We start from the raw sequence: 26,653 nt of genomic DNA on the forward strand, positions 1-26,653 counted from the left end.
CGAATGCAGCTCTACTGTATATTCAGAAATACATCATTAAACTTATTTTTTTTTGCAATAAAGACCTGGATATTGGCTTCTTATGGACCTGTACAGCAGAGCTTAGACTGGTGGAGCGAGAATCAGCACAAAGAGCCAATCGGGTGGGCTGCTGTTTTTTTTTTAATGTGTTAACAAGGAACATGCTGATAGGAGGAGAGAGCAGATTGAGATAGGTGGGAGCTCATTACTCTACTGTTTCCCCTTCCAAAGTCCAGAAACAGGACTTGTAAGTGTTGCTGAACTACGGCAGAAAGAAATCAGGGCTGAGCTGTGTGGCAGAGCTGTGTAAATCTATGAACTGGATGAACAGAAACACAAGTCCTTTGGCAGGGGAAGCAGCTCCCTTATATGTATTTAACTGTATGCCTGGAGTTCAGCTTTAAGTATAAAGTATTGTTATGTCTCTCTATAGAAGTATATCTATATAAAATTATAATTGTGTGCCCAGGACAAACCTCCGACTTCCAAGCCATTGAGCCCCCGAAACTCGCTGACTTTTGTCATCTGACTCTTTTTGTTTGGTGGTCAGTGGGAGGAGTGTCTTGTTACATTGGTTCAGTTAGAATGGTGGATAGTGGGAGAAGGACACCCTATATATTGGTGGATAGTGGGAGAAGGACCCCCTATATATTGGTGGATGGTGGGAGAAGGACCCTCTATATATTGGTGGATAGTGGGAGAAGGACCCCCTATATATTGGTGGATAGTGGGAGAAGGACCCCCTATATATTGGTGGATGGTGGGAGAAGGACCCCCTATATATTGGTGGCTAGTGGGAGAAGGACCCCCTATATATTGGTGGCTAGTGGGAGAAGGAGCCCCTATATATTGGTGGCTAGTGGGAGAAGGAGCCCCTATATATTGGTGGATAGTGGGAGAAGGAGCCCCTCTATATTGGTGGATGGTGGGAGAAGGACCCCCTATATATTGGTGGCTAGTGGGAGAAGGACCCCCTATATATTGGTGGCTAGTGGGAGAAGGACCCCCTATATATTGGTGGATAGTGGGAGAAGGACCCCCTATATATTGGTGGATAGTGGGAGAAGGACCCCCTATATATTGGTGGATGGTGGGAGAAGGACCCCCTATATATTGGTGGATAGTGGGAGAAGGACCCCCTATATATTGGTGGATAGTGGGAGAATGACCCCCTATATATGGGTGGATAGTGGGAGAGGGACCCTCTATATATTGGTGGATAGTGGGAGAAGGACCCCCTATATATTGGTGGATAGTGAGAGAAGGACCCCCCTATATATTGGTGGATAGTGGGAGAAGGACACCCTATATATTGGTGGATAGTGGGAGAAGGACCCCCTATATATTAGTGGATAGTGGGAGAAGGACCCCCTATATATTGGTGGATAGTGGGAGAAGGACCCCCTATATATTGGTGGATAGTGGGAGAAGGACCCCCTATATATTGGTGGATAGTGGGAGAATGACCCCCTATATATGGGTGGATGGTGGGAGAAGGACCCTCTATATATTGGTGGATAGTGGGAGAAGGACCCCCTATATATTGGTGGATAGTGGGAGAAGGACCCCCTATATATTGGTGGATAGTGGGAGAAGGACCCCCTATATATTGGTGGATAGTGGGAGAAGGACCCCCTATATATTAGTGGATAGTGGGAGAAGGACCCCCCCTATATATTGGTGGATAGTGGGAGAAGGACCCCCTATATATTGGTGGATAGTGATAGAAGGACCCCCTATATATTGGTGGATAGTGGGAGAAGGAGCCCCTATATATTGGTGGATAGTGGGAGAATGACCCCCTATATATGGGTGGATGGTGGGAGAAGGACCCTCTATATATTGGTGGATAGTGGGAGAAGGACCCCCTATATATTGGTGGATAGTGGGAGAAGGACCCCCCTATATATTGGTGGATAGTGATAGAAGGACCCCCTATATATTGGTGGATAGTGATAGAAGGACCCCCTATATATTGGTGGATAGTGGGAGAAGGACCCCCCTATATATTGGTGGATAGTGATAGAAGGACCCCCTATATATGGGTGGATAGTGGGAGAAGGACCCTCTATATATTGGTGGATAGTGGGAGAAGGACCCCCTATATATTAGTGGATAGTGAGAGAAGGACCCCCTATATATTAGTGGATAGTGAGAGAAGGACCCCCTATATATTGGTGGCTAGTGGGAGAAGGACCCCCCCCCCCTATATATTGGTGGATAGTGGGAGAAGGACCCCTTATATATTGGTGGATAGTGATAGAAGGACCCCCTATATATTGGTGGACAGTGGGAGAAGGGCCCCCTCTATATTGGTGGATGGTGGGAGAAGGACCCCCTATATATTGGTGGGTAGTGGGAGAAGGACCCCCTATATATTGGTGGATAGTGGGAGAAGGACCCCCTATATATTGGTGGATAGTGGGAGAAGGACCCCCTATATATTGGTGGGTAGTGGGAGAAGGACCCCCTATATATTGGTGGGTAGTGGGAGAAGGACCCCCTATATATTGGTGGATAGTGGGATAAGGACCCCCTATATGTTGGTGGATAGTGGGAGAAGGACCCCCTATATATTGGTGGATAGTGGGAAAAGGACCCCCCATATATTGGTGGATAGTGGGAGAAGGACCCCCTATATATTGGTGGATAGTGGGAAAAGGACCCCCCATATATTAGTGGATAGTGGGAGAAGGACCCCCTATATATTGGTGGCTAGTGGGAGAAGGACCCCCCCCCCCCCTATATATTGGTGGATAGTGGGAGAAGGACCCCTTATATATTGGTGGATAGTGATAGAAGGACCCCCTATATATTGGTGGACAGTGGGAGAAGGGCCCCCTCTATATTGGTGGATGGTGGGAGAAGGACCCCCTATATATTGGTGGGTAGTGGGAGAAGGACCCCCTATATATTGGTGGATAGTGGGAGAAGGACCCCCTATATATTGGTGGATAGTGGGAGAAGGACCCCCTATATATTGGTGGATAGTGGGAGAAGGACCCCCTATATATTGGTGGATAGTGGGAGAAGGACCCCCCTATATATTGGTGGGTAGTGGAAGAAGGACCTTGGGTCTTGTCACATTTGTGGTCGGTGGGAGAATGTCTTGTTACCTTGGTGGTCAGTAGGAGGATTGTTTTGTTACGGGGGGGGGGTGCCCCATACCCCCTTACATCAGTGGTCAGTGACACTGATGGCCATTGCTCCCATCCTGCCGACTTGGCCAAGTGCCGTCGGTACCAGAACCAGGCTGGCACTCTCAGGCAGGCAATCAATCCAGCACTGGCACCCTTTGGAGGAACCCGGGTTGAAAAAGGCCAACTAGTCCTGAGGTTTGCACAGCTCTGCCACGCAGCACAGCCAGGCACATGACACCCCAACCTTCATTATAGTGTGTCTCCGCCCCCCAGCCTGCTTACTGCTCAGTGTAAGAGCAGGGGCAGGCTCATGAGGTCATCCCTCTGCTCCCTCCTCCTACCCTCGTCAGTACATTGGCATGGTGCCCGTCTACCCCAGTCTGAACTATGCAGTAGAGAAGCCAAATCCAGAGATCTACACGGGTTACATGTATGAAGTACACTGTATTTATTTTCTTCATTTAATGAACACATGACGGCGTCTTCTATATCTGCTTGGGGTTTAGCTTTAAGCTTTTCAGTTTTATTCCTTTTCTGTTTTTGCAAAAATGGTTTCGCCTCTTTGGTGATTAAACAATGTACATTATGTACGTGGGAAGCCACTAGTGGCCTGGCGGGGGTGGAGTCGGGGAAAGGTGGGCGGGGTCAGGAGAGGTGGGCAGGGTCAGGGGAGGTGGGCGGGGTCAGGGTTGTAGCCACCACAGTGTGCGGCAGAGAGGTTCAGGAATCCAACACACCGGGTGATTTTTGGATGCTGAAGACAATTCTGGTGGCGCCTCTAACTCTGCAACAGAGGAGGAGCTCATGGTGAGGATTAGAAATGTACATTTATCCTCCCACACCAGGGGTCTCCAAACTGCGGCCCTCGGGATGGATGTGGCCCTTTGCTTGCCTTTATGCCTTGGGGCACTTTTCCTTACTGACACCAATGATGGGGCACTATTTTTCCCACTGACAACATTAATGGGGCACTATTCCTCCCCCAGATACCAATGATGGGGCACTATTTCTCCCACTGATACTAATAAATAATGGGGCACTGTCCCTCCCACTGATACCAATGATGGGACACTATTCCTCCCACTGATACCAATGATGGGACACTATTCCTCCCACTGACACCAATGATGGGACACTATTCCTCCCACTGATACCAATGATGGGACACTATTCCTCCCACTGATACCAATGATGGGACACTATTCCTCCCACTGATACCAATGATGGGGCACTATTCCTCCCACTGATACCAATGATGGGACACTATTCCTCCCACTGATACCAATGATGGGACACTATTCTTCCCACTGTCACCAATGATGGGGCACTATTCCTCCCACTGTTACCAATGATGGAGCACTATTTTTCCCCACTTACACCAATGATGGGACACTATTCCTCCCACTGATGCCAACAATGGGACACTATTCCTCCCACTGATACCAATGATGGGACACTATTCCTCCTACTGATACCAATGATGGGGCACCATTCCTCCCACGGATACCAATGATGGGACACTATTCCTCCTACGGATACCAACAATGGGACACTATACCTCCCACTAATACCAACAATGGGACACTATTCCTCCCACTGATACCAATGATGTATTTTTTTTTACTCCTACTTACCGCCAAGCTGTTGGTATTGTTTACTCCCACTGATGCTGGGGCATTTTCTACTCCCTCTGGCCACAGTCCGGCCCCCCTAAAGTCTGAAGGGCAGAAAACTGGCCCTTTGTTTCGAAGGTTTGGAGACCCCTGTCATAGACTGATTGCTTGGGTCTTGGTTCCCCACTGTAGATGGTCTATAAGCTTTTTTTTAAGGTATAATTATAAGGCTTCATTTCCACTGACGTTTTTACAGCCACTTTTCTGAGCGTTTTTTACAGCTTAAAAACCCCTGTCCATGTTATTCTATGGCATCATGCCCACATAGGCGTTTTTGAGCTGCAAATGGCATAGGCGTTTTTGAGCTTTAAAAAAAACGCAGGACCAGGGCGTTCTGAAGCTCCAGAGTAGAGCTGTAAAAACGCCAGACGTTAAAAAACGCTCAAAAACGCGCGAAAACGCTCAAAAACGCATTTTTAAAGCTGCAGCTTTTTACAAAATAAACATGGACAGGCGTTTTTAAGCTGTAAAAAAGACTAACAACAGTGGCTGTAAAGACGCCAGTGGAAATGAAGCCTAAGAACATGGCATAAGGAGAAGAAGAGGGAGACGGTAATTAGGGGTATTATGCAGTAGGATAAAAGACAGAACGTATGGAAGGAAAGATCTCTACTAGGAGAGTAAGGGGCACAAATCACTTATAAAAGAGGTAGGTATGTGGAAAGTCCTAAAATGTATACTGAAGAAGAAAGTCTTTTTAACATCAGAGTATAAGAGTGGATCTGTGGCCAGGCTATGGGCCATTACTATTTAATAAACTTTAAAAGCCCTTAGTGACCTCTGTAGCCTCATGTACTGTAGAGCAATTCATCCTACAAGTTCAAAGCAGAAGCACGCTATAGTGCAAGTATTTCTTACAGCAGCTTAGTCTCTCTGCTCTGCTTCCCGGTCTGCCTGTCAGGGGATCGATCATTACTGGGCCACCTGCAGACCTGATAGCTCCTTTGCCGATCTCCTGGTCAGTCCTCATTGATATCAAGTTTCTTTCTGGACTCCTTACTCCTCTCTTTCTGTTAGGCAGATTATTTTGTTTATGCCAGAACCTTGCCCTTTGCTTCTACTGCTATGGGTGTCACTTGGGTGTGGCTCGCACCCCCCCCCCTCAGTGTGTGGCACCCGGGGCGGCCCGCCCCCCATTCCCCCCACTTAGTACGCCACTGCTAAGCCGTGTTCTTATTTACCTCTGCTTGTTTTTCGACCTTGGGCTGCCAATTCACTGGCTACTCCTATTTGCTCTCCATTCCAAATCTGACACCTTTGGCTACTGATTGTGGTTTGACCTCTGACTACGCTTCTGCTTACTATACATTTGTACTGAACCTGGCCTGCTAATTATCTCAAACTTGTTTGCTGTTTCAACTACTGGACTCTGAGCCTGATCCCAGATCATGAAATGTGTAAAGTCCAGATTCAATATTATTGAGACTCTGCTATCGTAAAAAAACAACTCCTCCTCTACTTGGGGCTTCAAAGGGCCCACTTTGATCAGGGCTTGATGATGTTGAACAAAGTGAGTACTGGACTGATAAAATTGGGGAGTTGCTTAACCCTAACCCCTCTACACCCCAGATACCCCCCCCCCCAGCACTCTGACCCCTCTACACCCCAGATATCCCCCCCAGCACTCTGACCCCTCTACACCCCAGATATCCCCCCAGCACTCTGACCCCTCTACACCCCAGATATCCCCCCAGCACTCTGACCCCTCTACACCCCAGATATCCTCCCAGCACTCTGAGCCCTCTACACCCCAGATATCCTCCCAGCACTCTGACCCCTCTACACCCCAGATACCCCCCCAGCACTCTGACCCCTCTACACCCCAGATATCCCCCCAGCACTCTGACCCCTCTACACCCCAGATATCCTCCCAGCACTCTGAGCCCTCTACACCCCAGATATCCCCCCAGCACTCTGACCACTCTACACCCCAGATATCCCCCCCCAGCACTCTGACCCCTCTACACCCCAAATATCCCCCCAGCACTCTGACCCCTCTACACCCCAGGTATCCCCCCAGCACTCTGACCCCTTTACACCCCAGGTATCCCCCCCAGCACTCTGACCCCTCTACACCCCAGATATCCTCCCAGCACTCTGAGCCCTCTACATCCCATATATTCCCCCAGCACTCTGACTCCTCTACACCTCAGATATCCCCCCCAGCACTCTGACCTCTCTATACCCCAGATATCCTCCCAGCACTCTGAGCCCTCTACACCCCAGATATCCCCCCAGCACTCTGACCACTCTACACCCCAGATATCCCCCCCCAGCACTCTGACCCCTCTACACCCCAAATATCCCCCCAGCACTCTGACCCCTCTACACCCCAGGTATCCCCCCAGCACTCTGACCCCTTTACACCCCAGGTATCCCCCCCAGCACTCTGACCCCTCTACACCCCAGATATCCTCCCAGCACTCTGAGCCCTCTACATCCCATATATTCCCCCAGCACTCTGACTCCTCTACACCTCAGATATCCCCCCCAGCACTCTGACCTCTCTATACCCCAGATATCCCCCCAGCACTCTGACCCCTCTACACCCCAGATATCCCCCCAGAACTCTGACCCCTCTACACCCCAGATATCCCCCCAGCACTCTGACCCCTCTACACCCCAGATATCCTCCCAGCACTCTGACCGTCTACATCCCATATATTCCCCCAGCACTCTGACCCCTCTACACCCCAGATATCCTCCCAGCACTCTGACCCCTCTACATCCCAGATATCCCCCCAGCACTCTGACCCCTCTACACCCCAGATACCCTCCCAGCACTCTGACCCCTCTACACACCAGATATCCTCCCAGCACTCTGACCCCTCTACACACCAGATATCCTCCCAGCACTCTGAGCCCTCTACACCCCAGATATCCCCCCAGCACTCTGACCCCTCTACACACCAGATATCCCTCCCAGCCCTCTGACCCCTCTACACCTCAAATATCCTCCCAGCACTCTGACCCCTCTACATCCCATATATTCCCCCAGCACTCTGACCCCAGATATCCCCCCAGCACTCTGACCCTCTACACCCCAGATATCCCCCCAGCACTCTGACCCCTTTACACCCCAGATATCCCCCCAGCACTCTGACCCCTCTACACCCCAGATACCCTTCCCCAGCACTCTGACCCCTCTACACCCCAGATATCCCCTCCCCAGCACTGTAACCATAAACCATAAGATACTCCTTGTATTGTGACCCCACTACATCCCTGATACCACCCTACACTGTGGCCTCTTTATATCCCTGATACCTCTAGCACTATATCAACCCAGATCCCCCCTCAGCATTGTTCCCTTCCATACACCCTTGATATCCCCCGTCACCATTATTCCATCCACCCCCTTTTCCAGTGGAGATGCAGTGCATGTAAACTTTCGGCTCGGTGCCCACCTCCAGCACTGCACTCACCTATACCAATCAAGCAGGCAGAAGGAGGGGCTGAAGAGGGAGCATCTTTCCAGGCATTCCAAGCCTTTCGGTGCAAACAGTGCTGGACAGCTGAGCTCACCATGACACCATCCACAATGCTACTTCCGCAGGTGGGCTCTCAGTGCTGCCAACTCAGCAGCTCCCACTTCAACTCCTACCCTGCAGCCTTTGAGTCCCAAGCATTCAAGCGGCATGGGGCGGGGGTCAGAGCATCACTGGCACTCTGGCCCTGCCCCTCCCTGCTGGCTGTGAAATAATGGGTATTATTCTGCACAGCACGGCGTGCCACTGCCAGTCTGCCTCCCATGTGTATCCATCACTCTCATTGCCATCATGGATCCCACCAATTTCGGGGCAGCATGGGCTCAATTACCAGCTGCTTTGGGGAATGTGCAGGGGCACCCCATGCAGCTGGGGCCCCTGGGCAGTGCCCAGGTGTGCCCTCTCATTAAGACAGCCCTGTCTGGAGCTATAATCAGACTAATCGCCCCTTAGGATCCCTCAAATCAATCCAGTACACCTGTTATTGCTTAACTGCCATCTGGAGTGGTCTTCAGTCAAGATTCAATTTAAATGAGACTCCTATCATAAAAAGCCACCTCATCTTGGAGGTTCAGAGGGTCGCCCTTCATCATGTGCACTGGACTGACCAAATTGCAGAGATTATGAGGGGTTGCTTTACCGGCATCTGGAACGATCATTAGGCTAATCGCCCTTTCAGGATCCCTCCAATTCTTGTTCAACAGTACCAAGCCCTGATGAATGAGAACCCTTTGAACCCCCAAGACGAGCTGGCTTTTTATGATAGAGGCCCATATTCTCTCTAAATGTCCGCGGGCGGCGCGTAAGGCATTTACACTCCGCCGCCCCAAACTACAGGAGCAAGTGCTGTATTCCCCAAACACTTGCTCCGTAGTTTGGGGCGGTGGAGTGTAAATGGCCCGGCGTAGCCACGCGTATCTTCAAGGGGGCGGCTTCTATTCAAATTAAGCGCGCCCCCGATTCTAAGTAACTGCGCATGCGCCGGGCTTAAAAAAGCCCAGTGCGCATGCTCCAGTTCTCAAGGGAAAACGTCAATGACGCCGACGTGTGCGCCATTGACGTAAAGTCGTATTCAAGAACGACTTAGGGAAACGACGTAGCCGACGGAAAAACACGACGCGGACCCGACGCTATCCGTAACATGGCCTACGTGGGACATGCGGAAACGTACTCCTCATATAGCAGGAGTAAGTTTCCGCTTACGCAAACGACGTTAGCGACGGGTACGCGACGAGAAATCGTTTGGGAATCGGCGTAGCAGGCTCATTTGCATAAACAAATGAGACCTTCACGTAAATGCCATCTAGCGGCCGGCGGAGTAATTACATTTAAGATCCGACAGTGTAAGTGACTTACACATGGCAGATCTTAAGTGTATCTATGCGAAAATGATTCTAAGAATCAGTCGCATAGATACACGGGCCAAAAAAGAGAGATACGATGGAGTTTCCTGAGATACTCCATCGTAACTTCTCTCAGAATATGGCCCAGAGTCTCTAAAATTTAACCTAAACTTTTTTGTTATTCTTTCTATACAACGTTTCCTTGCACATCCAGTCTCGACATACGTCTCGACACGAGGAAAGAACCAACCTCTGGCCACCACTCTGCCTAAGGAGAACCATTTCCTCTACATTGCTTAAGACCTGACTGAGAACGCCTACTGCTTTAAGGGATCCGGTGCCCCAAATCTTTCGAATGTAGCTACAGAGGTCATTGAGGGCTTGTTTCTGCTTTAATATGAATATCTTAATATTTGAAAGTCCATAACCTGGTCACAGTTCTACCTCTTGTTGGCCACATAACGCATATGCAAAGCAGAAAGGAGAGTGCCATAGATATGCATCCATGGTAGCCAAGGTTTTTGTGCTGAAGGCTCCTGGTCTCTGTTTGATTGGTGTTCCCAGACATTGACCAATGGAACAACCAATCACAGTGATCACATGACTGGGATCTGTCCTGCCCCCTGGCATTAAAGGGGTTGCAAAGGTTAATTTTTTTATTTTCTAAATAGGTTCCTTTAAGCTAGCTAGTGCATTGTTGGTTCACTTACCTTTTCCTTTGATCTCCCTTCTAAATGTTCTTTTCTTTGTTTGAATTTCTCACTTCCTGTTCCTCCTCAGTAAGCTTGCCCCCATCATCCATGGGGGTTAGTCAGCCAGAACAGCTTACTGAGGAGGAACAGGAAGTGAGAAATTCAGACAAGAAAAAAAACATTTAGAAGAGAAATCAAAGGAAAAGGTAAGTGAACCAACAATGCACTAGCTTAAAGCGGTGGTTCACCCTTAAAAACAAGTTTCTACCATGAAATGCAGCATACTAGCGCGAGCTACAGTATGCCTTTATTTATTTTTTTTGCGCCATACTCACAGTTTAATCCCGTAGTTACGTTTCAGACTCCCCGCGGGGAATGGGCGTTCCTATGCAGAGGGGATATTGATTGACGGCCGGCTATGGCGCGTCACGCTTCCCGAAAATAGCCGGAGTAGGCCTCGGCTCTTCACGGCACTATACGGCGCCTGCGCACAGACTAGGAGCTGACTGCGCAGGCGCCGTGAAGAGCCAAGTCCTATTTCGGCTATTTTCGGGAAACGTGACGCGCCATAGCCAGCCGTCAATCATGTTCCCCTCGCGCCTACTCCTTGCGGGGAGTCTGAAACTTAACTACGGGATTAAACTGTGAGTATGGCGCAAAAAAATATAATAAAGGCATATACTGTAGCTCGTGCTAGTATGCTGGATGGCATGCTAGAAGTGAAAAAAAATTGATAAAAAATAAATAAATAATAAGAAATAATAATTAAATTAATAAAATAAAAATGTAAAGAATAGGAAAAATAATAAGGAAAATAATAAGAAAATTATACAAAAATTAAAAAAAGTAAGCGACAAGCTACAAAAAAAATGTGATAAAGTAAAAAAAAATAAAAAAATTTAACTAACCGCGCCGCCCATTCTCCGTTGATTTGGGGGGGGGGTTTGGTTGGCGGGGAGGGGGTGCATTGCGGAACCTGGCCTTGGGGCGGCAGGGAGAGCAAATCAGGTGGCTGAAGGAGAGGTCAGAGTCAAGGATTACACCCGGCACCCTGGCATGTATGGAGGGACCAATGGTTGTGTTGTTGATATTAATGGTGAAGTCACAGACAAAATAATCACTGCTTACACATTGTGTATTCTCTCTTCTATATGTTCCTTTGCAGCTCACTTATATGATAGGGGCAGCTTTCAACTATGCTGTGCTTCGAGTTACTGGCCAGGCCGGCCGTTCAAAGTTTTAAACTTCCGAGCTGGGGACTAAAGTACAAAAACTGTCTTCATATTATGTTCATAATATCTTCTTTTTTTAATTCCTGTCATTTTAATGGACTCCTAATAATACGGATAGCGGTTTCCATAGCTGGTCTGCCCTTTGTATCCAGCTGCCAACGTCCTAACGATGATAGATAAATACCACCTCTACAATGGAGCACTGTATACCAAAAGAGAAAGTACTGACGTTTTCCGCTCATGTCACTGAAGCAACGGACATCATTTTATTTGTCGTAGATTAGGATATAATGGGTAAAACTTTGGTAGAGTTGACTTCAAAGTATATTTAAGAAATGTGTCTACAATATACAGAAAGCTAATGCCTCGTTTCCACTGAACGGACCGGTTCGGGTCAGTAAATTTGGAACGGTTAGAATGGACCGGTCTATTCTGGTGAGCGTTTCCACTGCAAGTCGGACCGTCAGGGGCTATACAGGATTTAGAAAAAAAATGCCTAGGGTGTCCACCAATCAGTGGAATGTATTGTAGGTCCGCCCTAACCGAACCGTTCCATTTTCTATGGCCCCCACATCTGAAGCAGGACCCAGAATGGTCCGGTACGGTTTGGTTTTATGGCACACTTTCATAATGGGAACACCCAAAAAAGAGTACTGTACCGATCCGCTCAGTGGAAACGAGGCATAAGTATTGCTTGTTCCAGGATTAGGTGTTAATACGAGCTTGTCAAACAATATATGTTTATTGTATCGTATCAGCTGATACCAATAATACTACACTTGGATGGGTCTTCCAACTTTGGTTCATCTATCAAGCTAAATAATCTTCCATAATAATCATTATTAGTTCACGTACTTCTTACAATAGTCTACAAGAATCCTTAATTTTAAGAAGCCCCTCAATTCCAGTGTTTGGTTACCCAAGCAAAATACTTCTAAATCGTAAATTTACTTGGCAATATCAAAAACAACGCCAAAATGTAGAAATTTTTAAGGACCACTTCCCAAAAATATATTGGACAACCGACCCTTTATCCTAGCCTTTGTTTTACTGACCGTTTTTAATCAAAAAATTATTTATGAGAAATGCTGAAGCCCCCCTAGTCTTGTTCTAGGCTTAGACTACATCGCGGACTGCTATGGCTCAAACCCACTGTTGCATTTAATGCTTACTATTAACCCTCCTGCTAGCTTATTTCTCTACCATATCCATAGGTGTGCACAGCCTATTGCATTAAGGTGTGCACCCCAAACCTCAAACACTACCTACGGATCACTCACTATCTTCATTCAGAAAGGGAAGGGGCCAATAAATAACATATTTACTGGCCCCTTCCCCTATTCATCCTAAAACATCCCTGCAACAACCATTGGGAGAGGAGGGAAGCCGGAAGCGGTGCGAGGGAGGTGCTAGGGCAGTAGGGAGAATCTATGATGCACAGGGTGATTAGGGTGTGTCTGGGCACACCTGGCACACCCTGTGCGCACGCCTGTGACCATATCATAATGAAAAAAATATGGATTTCAAATAAAACATAATAAAAAAAGCTCTTATTTGTATTATGCTTAAAGGCCAATTGAAAGTTCAGTTTAAATCCACTAAATGCCTTCCAGGTGTGCAAAGTCTTATTTTTATTTTTTTAAGAAAGTAGCTGCAGCTTGAGTATAAATGGCTGTGCCCTGCCAGCATGCTGCAGAGTGGGACCCTTGCTCTCTCTGAGAAAGCAGTAGTCTCTCTGCAGAGGTCCCATATGCCCTCTGCTCTTGCTTCCAGCTGATTGGAGAGCTCTAGCTTTAACTTAGCATGGGGAGTGTTTTGAGCTCTATATAAAGCCTACATAGTGTTTGGGTGTGTGGAGTGTTTGAGCTCTAGATAAAGGGTCCTGTTCTGGAGTATGCTGGCAGAGGACATACTTTTTTACTCAGGCTGTGGCTGTTTTCAGGAAGGCTAAAGGTATGGGCTTAACCACTTGTTGCTACTTTTAATAAGCGGTCTTAAATTGACCTCTTGACTTGCATTCCGTTGGAGATTGGGCGCTCCTTACTTTTCTACCTCTACTAGGAAGTTTAGAAATGACCGCAAGGCTGTACCTAAAGGTGGCAGCCCAGGCCCACAATAAAGGACTAAACACCTTTGTCTGGTTCAGTGGGGCAGAAAGCATTTGAAGAGAACTCTTCCTATCTGCCCCCGACAACACACAGCCATTGAGCCACAACTGACTGAGTCAGTCCAGCATGATCTCAAACTCTACAAAAGAAAATTAACTGTAAGGGCCCTTTCACATTGGTGGACCGATCAGGTCCGCCTGTCAGTTTTTCAGGAGGACCCAATTGAACCAGTCTCCTCTATGGAGCAGCAGGTGTCAACGGACATGTGTCCATTGACGCCCACCAACATCTGATCCGATCCTTTCTGCAAAAAACTGACGGGTGGGCATCGTTTCCCACCCGTCTGGTCGATCAGATGGCAGTTGGGTGTAAATGGACAGTTGGTCCATTTATATTTGACTGCCTATAGAGGAGAGCAGGCTGTGTCCACTTCCAGTGTGGTGGCCGGCAGATCGCAAGTATGCATCGGGAGCTTTCCGATCATGTGAGCTCTGTGACAGCCAATCAAAGCAGTTAAATTATCTGAATGCCTGCCTCCACCTCCTGTCTTTTAGAACTCTTAAAGGGCTGGGAGGCGGTCGGTGCCAAGGGGTTAAGCTTAAATTTAACATCTGCACATTAGCCTAAGCAGCTATCCAAGCTTACAGTAGTAAAGCCTTACTGGACTTTTTGTGGGTGCCTCATCCAACTCATTAGAACAGATAAAAGAAGCAGTATAAACTGTGGGCATGGGTGACCCCAAAGTCTAAGCCTGGACCAGTGAACATATCCAACTAGTGGAGACTTGGATAGGTCTTACAGTAAGATTGAGTTATTTGTACTTACAATAGGGAAGGAAGTTCTATCACTGGCTAAAGGAGCTTTTTTTCTTCCCAGGTCATTTAAAAAAATAAGTAGTTATGCATATTTTGCACTTGATGCTCAAGCTCCTCTTATTCTGCAAGAATCTTCTATGCCAAGCGCTAAACTAATGGAAATACTCAGGTCTACTTGTCTCAGAGGGACCATCTGCTTGGAGAACCTTTTTGTTTTTTCAGTGCTCACCTCATTCTAAAATTTCTAGTTGCCTGAATGTCTGGTTGGAGAACATCTTTGGGTTTTCTCTGCTGGCCTTTTTCTTGTTCAGACCTGTTGCCTGAATGTCCTACAGTACTATGTTGGCTTCCGTATTGGTACTAACCTGGATCTAGTATGCAGATCATGACATTCACTTACTTGTTTCAGGTGCCATTGACTTAGAAATACGGGCAACAAGCAGTTTCAGAAGGAAGTCCGCAATGATGGCCTACAAGGTCCTCACAATAGCAGACCTAGCATGAAAATGTTATAAAAAAATCTAGGAAAAATAAACATTTAAAGAAAAAAGTACTTCCCAAACCCCAGCTGCAGCCTAAAGGCACTGGTGAAAGTTGGAAAAGTTGGGTGCTGATTGGAAAGATGGGAGCTCGAAGTAAGGGATACCTTTCATTGGCCAACTAAACATATATTGGAGGCGCCAAATTTTGTTTTCATTAAACCATGGGTTTTCGAAAGTTTGTACCCCAATATTTTGAGTAGACCAATGAAAGGTTACTTTGTTACCAATATGGATAGAAAAGATAATGATGATAATTTTAGGGATTGAGAAGAAACCTATCCATTATTGTCTATTAGATAACATCTAAGAGACAACATTGGGACTATACATTGAAACGGCCTAAGAGGAACCTATCCATTATGGTCCATTATGGTCTATTAGATAACAGCTAAAAGGTTGCTTTCTTACCAATATGGATAGAAAAGATAAAGAATAAAAAATCTAAGAAAAATAAACATTTAAAGAAAAAAGTACTTCCCAGCCTAAAGTCACTGGTGAAAGATGGAAAAGTTGGGTGCTGATGGGGAAGATGGGAGCTCGAAGTAAGGGATACCTTTCATTGGCCAACTAAATATATATTGGAGGCGCCAAATTTAGTTTTCATTTAACCATGCTCGAAGAAGGAAAAAATGGGTTTTCGAAAGTTTGTACCCCATTATTTTGAGTAGACCAATGAAAGGTTACTTTGTTACCAATATGGATAGAAAAGATAATGATGATAATATAATTTAAGGATTGAGAAGGAACCTATCTGATATCGTCTATTAGATAACATCTAAGAGACAACATTGGGACTTTACATTGAAACAGCCTAAGAGGAACCTATCCATTATGGTCTATTAGATAACAGCTAAAAGATTGCCTTTTGAACTAAGGGATACCTTTCTTGGCCAACTGAATATATTGGAGGCGCCAAATTGAATTTTTATTAAACCATGCTTTTAAGAAGGAAAACAAGGGTTTTCGAAAGTTTGTACCCCAATATTTCGAGTAGGCCAATGAAAGCTTACTTTGTTACCAATATGGATAGAAAGGATAAAGACGATGATCTTGAGGATCGAGAAGGAACCTATCCCATTATGGACTAATAGACGGCAGCTAAAAGACAACATTGGGACTATACATTGAAATAGCCTAAATGGCATAATTCTATTTATTAAAATGTTATAAATATATTTTAAAATCTTTGCACATCTTTAGTCTGAATTAGACTGAACAATCAATATAAAATTATTTAATGTAAATTCCAGTTTTAAAAAGTAGAGACAAGTAGCATATACAGTACCATAAACTAAAACCACCATGGTCCATTTTTGAAGGCATGGATGAAATTGGTCCAAATTATAATTAATATTTTAAGATTAAAATTAGGATGCTTTTTTATTTTTAAGTAAGCATGTCCTCTCCATTATCTGGTATAACATATTTAAAGCTGAACATTTATTTCCTATTGGAGAGCTGTGGCCATCTCCTTGTTGACCTCAACCCTTCTTTAGTCTACTCAGTGTTGCCTAGTTTGTAGATTAATTAATTTATTATTATTATTGGAGAGGGGGTACAGTTGACCAGTCACCATTGCCCACCATTGCTGGTCATGAAACACCCCCCCCCCCCTTGTGGTTTTCGGAAGGCATTGCTAACTAGAGTTGGTGGATCCCCGAGTCTATGAATGGCCCATGGATCCCCAATTACTTAGATGGGCAGTTCATGTAAATGCATTTTAATTAGGAAGGTTGTGGAGAAGAGTTCAGCTTTAACTACATCCAGAGATGCCCCTTTTTTCTTAATTCTGTAGACTAATACAGCGGACACATTGGGCAGACACAAGAGACAGGTACACCTAGCATAGTCTAGACATGAAAAACAGGGGATAAACTTGGGACTAGGAATCTCCATATCGGAGATGAGCCCTACTTTATTTATTCCCCTTCCACTAACCAGCTTGTAATACATAAGCTTGTTATATCCTTGTATTTAGGTAAGGCATTTAAACTGTCACAAACACTGTATCCCCCATAGAGGACCTCAAAATGTATATTAACTGTGATGAGCATTATCAAGTCTAGCACATAACAGCGCCAACTAATTGGAAAACCCAAACTGTCTTCTTCTATAATCAATAGATTGGCGGTATCTAATGTGTCTTATAAAATGCATTGATAACATCCGACAGTTAAATGTCCTTACTAGGGGCTTCCAAATGGTGCTGAACCCCAATGTGAGCTTATCTGTATGTGTAAGTATAATACATACATCCATATCCACATAGGGCCCGACACAAATCCAAAGGCCAGCTTGGTCCGTCAGGAATTTGTGTTAAGCGTTTTTTTATTTTATTTTTTGTTTGTTTTTTTTCCTATTTTATTATTTGGTTTATGGATTTGCTTGCTGTGAATCGCTAATTGTGAAATGTAAAAGATTTTAAAACAATATTAAATTTTTACTTGGTTATTTTAGACATGTCTCTATGGGTGAATTTTTATTAAAATGCTGAAATGAATAAATGATGTGAAGATTCAGTTAGAGAATGTATGGACTACACCAGTGGTCATCAACCCTGTCCTCGGGGGCCCACTAACAGGCCAGATTATTAGGTAGATTCAGGTAGAGTTAGGTCGACTTATCAGTAGATAAGTCGACCTAACTCAGAATCTACGCCGACGTACGTTTAAGCGTATGCTCAAACAGAGATACGCTTAAACATATCTAAGATACGACGGCTTGCGCCGTCCTATCTTAGATTGCAATATTTCGGATGGCCGCTAGGTGGCGCTTCCATTGCGGTCGGCGTAGAATATGTAAATGAGGAGATACGCCGATTCACGAACGTACGCCCGGCCGCCGGAGTAGTTTTACACCGTTTCCGTAACGCATTACAGGCCTAAAGTTATTCCATCTATTAGGTGGAATAACAATGTTAAAGTAAGGCCGCCGTTCCCGCCGCGAGATTCAATTTTTTTACGTTGTTTGCGTAAGTCGTCCGCGAATTGGGATTTACGTTGTTTACGCCCACGTCGAAATCAATAGGCCCGTGCGGCGTACTTAGCCGCAATGCACACTGGGAAATGTAGTCGCCCGGCGCATGCGCAGTAAAAAAACCCCGTCAAAAACGTAAGGTCAAACACAATTGGCATACAACACGCCCCCCTAACACACATTTGAATTAGGCGCCCGCCGATTTAGGCTACGCCGACGTAACTTAGCAGGCAAGTACATTGTGAGTCATGTACTTGCCTCGCTAACTTACGGCGGCGTAGCTTAAATTCCTTAAGCTACGCCGCTGCAAAGTTACGGCGATCTTACTGAATCTACCCAATTATGTATTACCTTGGGGAGATGCGGACTAGAATACGGAAATCACTGAGCAGCAAATGATATCACCTGTGATGTATTTAAAGCGGGAGTTCACCCATTTATTAAATTTTTTTTTTTCTCCCCTTAGATTCCTGCTCGTTCGGTCTAGGGGAATCGGCTATTTGTATTAAAATATGAGCAGTACCGTTTTCGAGCTGCATCTTCTTCCGTCGCTTCCGGGTATGGGTCTTCGGGAGCGGGCGTTCCTTCTTGATTGAGAGTCTTCCGAGAGGCTTCCGACGGTCGCATCCATCGCGTCACTCGTAGCCGAAAGAAGCCGAACGTCGGTGCGGCTCTATACTGCGCCTGCGCACCGACGTTCGGCTTCTTTCGTAAATCGTGACGCGATGGATGCGACCGTCGGAAGCCTCTCGGAAGCCTGTCAATCAAGAAGGAACGCCCATTCCCGCAGCCCATACCCGGAAGCGACGGAGAGGATGCATCTCGTAAACGGGTAAGTACTGCACATATTTTAAAACAAATAGCCGATTCCCCTAGAGAAAACGAGCAGGAATCTAAGGGGAAAAAGTGCCCTCTAAGGGTGAACCCCCGCTTTAAGTTATCTTGCAAACCTGGCCTGTTAGTGGGCCCTGAGAACAGGAGTAGGTGACCACTGGACTACACTTAGTAGGACAAGGGAGTTAGACCAGGGAAATACGAATGCAAGCCCAACTGAAGTCTGACTTCATATTCCATATATATATATATTATCTCCCAAAAGCACACCCCTCACATTTTTGAAAATATTTTCTTGTATCTTTTCATGTGACAACACTGAAGAAATGACACTTTGCTACAATGTTGTGTAGTGAGTGTACAGCTTGTATAACAGTTTCATTTAGGGGTGTACTCACTTTTGTTGCCAGCGGTTTTAGACATCAATGGCTGTGTGTTGAGTTATTTTGAGGGGACAGCAAATTTACACTGTTATAAAAGCTGTACACTCACTACAAAACATTGTAGCAAAGTGTAATTTCTTCAGTGTTCTCAAGAATAAAATATTTACAAAAATATGAGGGGTGTACTTACTTTTGTGAAATACTGCGTATATGTGTGTGTGTGTGTATATATATATATATATATATATATATATATATATATATATATATATATATATATATATATAATATTTTATATTAGAGGGTTTAAGAAAATGTACCATATCTTGTTGCTGTTTTTTTTTTTTCACCTCTGATATAGGCACTACATTTGGGCAACATGCTATAGAGAAGGACCCTTGCTCGCTGTGCAGAAGTAGTGGTCTCTCTGCAGAGATCCATCATACGGGACATAGCTAGAGCTGTCCAATCAGCAAGGAGTGTGTGCTTTGCTGATTTTACAGTTGTGTAGCCAGTCTTGTAAATTACACACACACCTACCAGCTTGCATTACCATCACCTGCGTGTTTAATGGACTATGAAGGAACAGAATCATACTTCTGAAGTCCTCCTTCTGCTCCTCTCCTGTAATCTCCAACTCTGATTTTTGCTGTGCGGGGATTGTTAGTGTGATAATACTGAATCAGGTTTTAGTCGATTTAGAAATAGTAGTATTTTAGTATACATTGATTGTTTCATGGCTTGTAAAAGTAACTAGTGTACATACCTGAATTTGACTCGGTAATAGACTGCTGCAATCCCTGTAAAGCAGTACTCAGACCGGGAGAGAGTGGGGGCAGGACTAGGAACCAATCAAGTGTGCTGCATACCCATGTGCTCACAAGGAACATGCTAATGGGGGGGGGGGGGAGAGCAGGGAGATGAACCATGGCCATTAGTACGGAGTTGGGGCCTCTTTGTGGTCATAAAACTTCTGGGAAGACTTTTCTATAAGATTTTGGAGGGTGTACATTTTTTGCCGATTTGTGAGGCCAGGAACTGATGTTGGAGAAGAAGACCTGGCTTGCCATCCAATTAATCTCAAAGGGGTTCAGTAGGGTTGAGGTCAGGGCTTTGTAGACTAACGACTTGGGGGAGGGACCTCATAGTTTTGGCCATATAGTGTATCTCTATTATTAAACGTAAGGATTTGATAATTTACATACCAATTCCACCTACGTTTTTGGACCAGGAAGTATATTCAAAGTTCGACCTGAGAGGTACCCAACCCTTTAGTCTGTAAAGTATCTATAAAGTGAGGCTGTTGGGGTTCAGTAGGGTTTGAGGTCAGGGCTTTGTGTAGACCAATGACTTGGAGGAGGAATCTCATAGTTTTGACCGTATAGTGTACCTCTATCCTTAATGTAAAGTATCTAAGTGAGTCTGTTGGGGTTCAGTAGGGTTGAGGTCAGGGCTTTGTGTAGACCAATGACTTGGAGGAGGAATCTCATAGTTTTGACCGTATAGTGTACCTCTATCCTTAATGTAAAGTATCTAAGTGAGTCTGTTGGGCTTCAGTAGGGTTGAGGTTAGGGGTTTGTTTAGACCACTAATTTGGAGGCTTGACCTCATAGTTTTGGCCATAGTGTATCTCTATTCTTAAACGTAAGAATTTATAATTTACATACAATTCCACCTACATTTTTGGACCAGGATGTAAAATCAAAGTTCGAACCAAGAGATACCCAACCCTTTAGTCTGTAAAGTATCCAAGTGAGTCTGTTGGGGTTCAGTAGGGTTTGAGGTCAGGGCTTTGTGTAGACCAATGACTTGGATCAGAGACATCATAGTTTTGGCCATATCGTGTGTACCCTAACAATTCCACCTACGTTTTTTGACCAGGAAGTATTTTCAAAGTTCGACCCGAGAGGTAAACAACCCTTTAGTCTGTAAAGTATCTAAGTGAGTCTGTGGGGTTCAGTAGGGTTGAGGTCAGGGCTTTGTGTAGACCAATGACTTGGAGGGGGAATCTCATAGTTTTGACTGTATACATTAAAGAATAGAGGTACACTATACGGTCAAAACTATGATATTCCTCCTCGAAGTTATTGGCCTACACAAAGCCCTGACCTCAACCCTACTGAAGCCCAACAGACTCACTTAGATACTTTAGTGTACCTCTATTCTTTAATGTAAAGTATCTAAGTGAGTCTGTTGGGCTTCAGTAGGGCTGCGGTTAGGGCTCTGTGTAGGACATTTGAGTTTCTTCACACCAAGCACATCATGGTTTTCATGGCACTGTCTTTGTAAACAGGGGCACAGTCCTATTGGAGCAGAAAGTGGTCATCCCCAACTATTACCACAAGGTTGTAAGCATACAATTTTCTAAAACGGCCTTTCCTAATTCGTGTTTAATTGAATCCTTGGGTTACTTCTATGGTTTCTAGAGGTTCCTTAAGCAATAAGGGATATCTAGCCCTCAGATAAGTTCCCACTGACAACAATGATCTCCTTAGCTATCTGTAAAGTGGGGGGGGGATTCATTCCAATGACCCCAAATTTGGCCATCACCAATGTACCATGAGCTGTAGATATAGTATTTATTATCAGGGATTCCCTGAGATATTGGTGGACTGGACAGTAGGATGTATGTCCCTTACAGTGATGGTCAAAAGGAACAAAATGTCGCTTACATTGGGTGGTCAGTGGGAAAAATGCTTCTTACTTTGGTGATGGGAAGATTCCCTGAGACTGGAACGTTATTTCAAGGGTTCATCCATGTTAAAAAGGTTGAGAAAGGCTTTTTGTATGCTGTAGCTTAAACAGTACCTTTGACTGTACCCCAATGGAAACAACTAAACTCATTTGAATGGAGGCCCCCACAGTTCTGGCCATATAGTGTATGTATGGTGGTCAGGTGTCCACAAACTGTAGCCATATAGTGTATCATAAAACAAGAACTACAGAATAAAAAAAGAAACAATCTTTGAACTACAAGTTTTTGTCACCCAATGAAGCCTTGCTGAATTCTGGTGGTCTCTTAAGAGGAAAAAGAGCCAAGGTCACCCCAAATCAAGATTTAAGAGAATGAAGCATATGACAAGTCTTTGAAATGCTTCCTAAGTTGTAATATAATTCTAGTCTTAACAGGAATTGGTCTACTTGGATCTTTAATTTTCTCCCTGCATGCTCAAACCCGGGTCCGAAAAGCACTTCACACCCTCCTGCCTACCACACATTCCTAATCACCTGTCTGGTAGCTCAGTGATGGGCCAATAGGAATGGAGGGGGTGTCAGGTAGGCTCATGGTTTGGATTTTAAGGGAGCAATTAAAGCTAATAAAATATTAAAAAGGTATTAAAATTCAGTTTTTGGGTTGTCTTTGATCCATTCATGTGAAATATAGAAACATAGAAGAGTGGTGGCAGAAGAAGAAGACCAAGTGGTCCTTTGAGCCCACCCCCTTTTTTTTTTGTGTTTTTTTTTTTTTCTACCTTTTTTCTGAGTATAGGTCTGTTTGTCCCAAGCATGTTTAAATCCACTGTTGACTGACTCCATTTGAGGTCCTATCTTAATGATGTTCTTGCTCCTCTACCTGCGGTGGTGATGGACAAGTCCTCAATGATGTGGAGAATGTTGTCATGTAAAGATGTTGGCACCATTCTTTACATTGGTCTCCTGGGAGTCTTGAAGCCACGCTCTCAGTGGGTGGGTACTTGACGCCCTGGTCTACAGGAATTGGGTTGAATGATGGTGGGTCATTCAACCTGGAAGAGGACAGATGGCCGGGTTTGGAGGAGGATGAAGAGTGCAGATCTGGAGCGTGGGGATGGTGAGTACTGCTTTGGACATTTTCCACAAAAAAAGAAAGGGGGAGAATTTTTATTTATCTTTTTTAATATTTGGAGTTGGGCTTTGGGTGCTTCTTCTTGGACCTCTAGTTTAGGTACCAATAAAAATAACCATTAAGATTTTTTTTTTTGTTAGGAATTTTTGAACCCAAAGGCAGACACCGGTCTCCCTTTTCTTTCAGATAAACGCCCTCATGTGTCTGTCGGCCAACAGGGTATATCATCAACAAGCACTAGAGGCTGGAAAAAGGCAGGAGGCTCCACAGGCTGAGAGCTCAGAACTTACTGAGATTCATCCGGAGCTCCCTCAACGAAGCGCAGAGAACCTGGTATAAAAACGCCTTTGTTTGGGGTGTCCCAGGTTGGGAGCATGCATTTTATTGTCGGCTGTATTCAATAGGAACATTTAATTTGTCACATGGCAGTTGTTTTGATGTTGTCAGTTCTATTATTAATTTATTATTATTTTTTTTATTTTTTTAAGATGATTGGTTTTTGTTTTTCTGGAAAAGGTTTCATCAGTTGGCCCTCTATTCAAAGGAAATTCATTTAAATGGAATGATCTGATACTAAACCGACTGTTCTACACAACCCATTGCTCTTTTATTGTACAATGGAAAACCAACATGGGAATTCAAACTTTTATGATTTTGTTTTAACATAAACCAGGTTCTCTATTTTTACAGAAACACCAAAAAAAGGAATCGCACCACTCCACACTCACCCGGCTGCACAAACCAGCCTCGGGTTCAAGGGCTTCTCTAGGGCTTCATCTAATGCCCAAACCTCAGGATGCCATACCAAGGCAAGCCAAACTGCACATCTGTTGGTAATGAAAAAAAAAAAAGCTTTATTGTTCGAGGCAGTTCACACACCCTGACTCCTAAGAACCTGCCAACATACTATGTGTAGAGAAAAGGTTCTTGGGAGATGTAGTTCTAGTGCAATAGGAACTGAACGGCCAGGAACTACCCCTTCTAGACCTTTGCAAGCCAAAGAATGCTGAGACATACAATACATTATAGTAGCCATTCTCAAACTTTCCCGTAGAGCAGTGATATGCAATTAGCGGACCTCCAGCTGTTGCAGAACTACAAGTCCCATGAGGCATATGAAGACTCTGACAGCCACAAACATGACACCCAGAGGCAGAGGCATGATGGGACATGTCGTTTTGCAACATCTGGAGGTCCGCTAATTGCATATCCCTGCTGTTGAGGAACCATTAAAATAATTTTGGGTTCCAGAGGAACCCTGACTTAAACCAATTATCTGGGGTTCAGTAAGAAAATGCCCTTTATTTTGGTGATGTGTGGGGGGAAAAATGCCCCTTACATTGGTGGTCAGTGAGAAAAATGCTCCATAGACAGGGGGATCAGTGGGAAGAATGTTCCTTACATTGGTGATCAGTGAGAAGAATGTCCCTTACATTGGTGATCAGTGAGAAGAATGTCCCTTACATTGGTGATCAGTGGGAAGAATGTCCCTTTCATTGGTGATCAGTGGGGAGAATGTCCTTTAAATTGGGGGTCAGTGGGAAAACTGCATGTTATATAGGTGGTCATTGGGAAGAATGTTCCTTACATTGTTGGTCAGTGGGAAGAATGTTCCTTACATGGTAGTCAGTGGGAAAAATGCTCCTTACATTGTTGGTCAGTGGGAAGAATGAACCTTATATTGGTGGTCAGAATGTCCCTTATATTGGTGGTCAGTGGGAAGAATGTCCCTTTATATTGGTGGTCAGTGAGAGGAATGTTCCTTATATTGGTGGTCAGAATGTCCCTTATATTGGTGGTCAGTGGGAGGAATGTCCCTTATATTGGTGGTCAGAATGTCCCTTATATTGGTGGTCAGTGGGAAGAATGTCCCTTATATTGGTGGTCAGTGGGAAGAATGTTCCTTACATTGGTGGTCAGTGGGAAAAATGCTCCTTACATTGGTGGTCAGTGGGAAGAATGCTCCTTACATTGGTGGTCAGTGGGAAGAATGTCCCTTATATTGGTGGTCAGTGGGAAGAATGTCCCTTATATTGGTGGTCAGTGGGAAGAATGTCCCTTATATTGGTGGTCAGTGGGAAGAATGCCCCTTACATTGGTGGTCAGTGGGAAGAATGCTCCTTACATTGGTGATCAGTGGGAAGAATGTCCCTTACATTGGTGATCAGTGAGAAGAATGCCCCTTACATTGGTGGTCAGTGGGAAGAATGCTCCTTACATTGGTGGTCAGTGGGAAGAATGTCCCTTATATTGGTGGTCAGTGGGAAGAATGCTCCTTACATTGGTGGTCAGTGGGAAAAATGTCCTTTATATTGGTGGTCAGTGGGATGAATGCCCTTACACTTGTGGTCAAAAGAAAAATGTTCCTTGCATTGATGGGTCAGTGGGAAGAATGCTCCTTACCTTAGTGGCCAGTAAGAACACGTCCCTTATATTGGTGGTTAGTGGGATGAATGCTCTATATACATTGGTGGTCAGAATGTCACCTTACAGACAGCTATGAAGACCGTTGGTGTCATGCTTCTGGTTCGATTATGTTGTGTTGGCCCTGGGATCATGCAAGCAAATCAAATAGGAGGTTCGTCAGCCACAGCTCAAGCTCTGGAGGAAGCCTACAGTTCCACTAAACCCTGGTTGAGAATGACTATGCTAGAGAAAAAGCAAGAGATTTGGAGTAAATTTAGGCAATGCCTGGACATACCCTTTAAGCCTTATTTTAGGGTCAAACACAACAGAGATGAGTCTGGTGGGGAGTGTGAACCAGCTAGAACAATTGAACACCAACAAATGTAGAGTGTGGCCTGCCTTTATATTGCTTCACAGAAGGACTAGTCTACAATTTGCAGTGGTATTTACACCTTGTATATCAATGCTAAATATAGATCACATCCAGAACTCTAAAATTAGAAATAATTTGTAGTAATACACATTGGGTGTTAAATGGATGATCCACTTTGTAGCCTAGTAGTAATAGGTCAAAGGTCGGCAGTCACCAATAAGACTTTTTCATTCTTACAGTTGAATATAAATGTTTGAAACCATTGATGACCCTGGCCAAAGTGGCTTTTCTAATTTACCAAATGTCAATTATGTCATCAGCCCAGGCGCATTTCATCATTATGTCTGATGTGTCCATTCCATGCCAATCTAAAATGTTCTTTTATTTTGTGTTTTGAATAAAATTCCTTTGGACTGTATTATAACCAGGAGTTCTGTGATTCTTCTTCCTTGCTCAAGATATGTTCTGCCTACAAATGCTAAGCTAAGGTTCTCTTCATGTTAAGGGGCTCACACTAACCTGCTGTTGTGCTCCACATATTCCCAATCTTTAAACTCCATATGTGTAATGAAATGCGCTCATTGTAGAATATTAAAACATAATGTGGAAATTACAAGCTGCATAAATAAAATTCCTTGTCGCAGTCAAATTTTTCCAAAAATGTGCAATTTTGTTATTATTTAATATTAAATAGCCATGGGCGTAGCATAAGGGGTTGCAGGGGTCACAATCACAACCCCACCCTGCCTGCAGCCTCCCCGTCATATTATCATATCCTCCCCAAAGTCCAGCTCAGATTTG

General features: G+C 44.7%; 1 protein-coding gene across 2 annotated transcripts in view; it reads left to right on the forward strand.

Moving 5' to 3' along the window:
* PLP1 (proteolipid protein 1) overlaps positions 1-24,084 on the forward strand; it is a 68,256-nt gene extending 44,172 nt beyond the window's left edge. The window contains exon 7 of one of the 2 annotated variants that reach the window (XM_040322771.1): positions 23,260-24,084. In XM_040322771.1, the coding sequence (XP_040178705.1) occupies positions 23,260-23,412 (153 nt within the window). In that variant the 3' untranslated portion in view covers positions 23,413-24,084. Of the gene's footprint in view, positions 1-11,522; positions 11,631-23,259 lie in introns of those variants that run through there. The other variant, XM_040322772.1, reaches the window with a different exon arrangement.
* Positions 24,085-26,653: the final 2,569 nt, after the last annotated feature.

This window comes from Rana temporaria, chromosome 9, assembly GCF_905171775.1.
Source record: "Rana temporaria chromosome 9, aRanTem1.1, whole genome shotgun sequence".
NCBI lineage: Eukaryota > Metazoa > Chordata > Amphibia > Anura > Ranidae > Rana > Rana temporaria.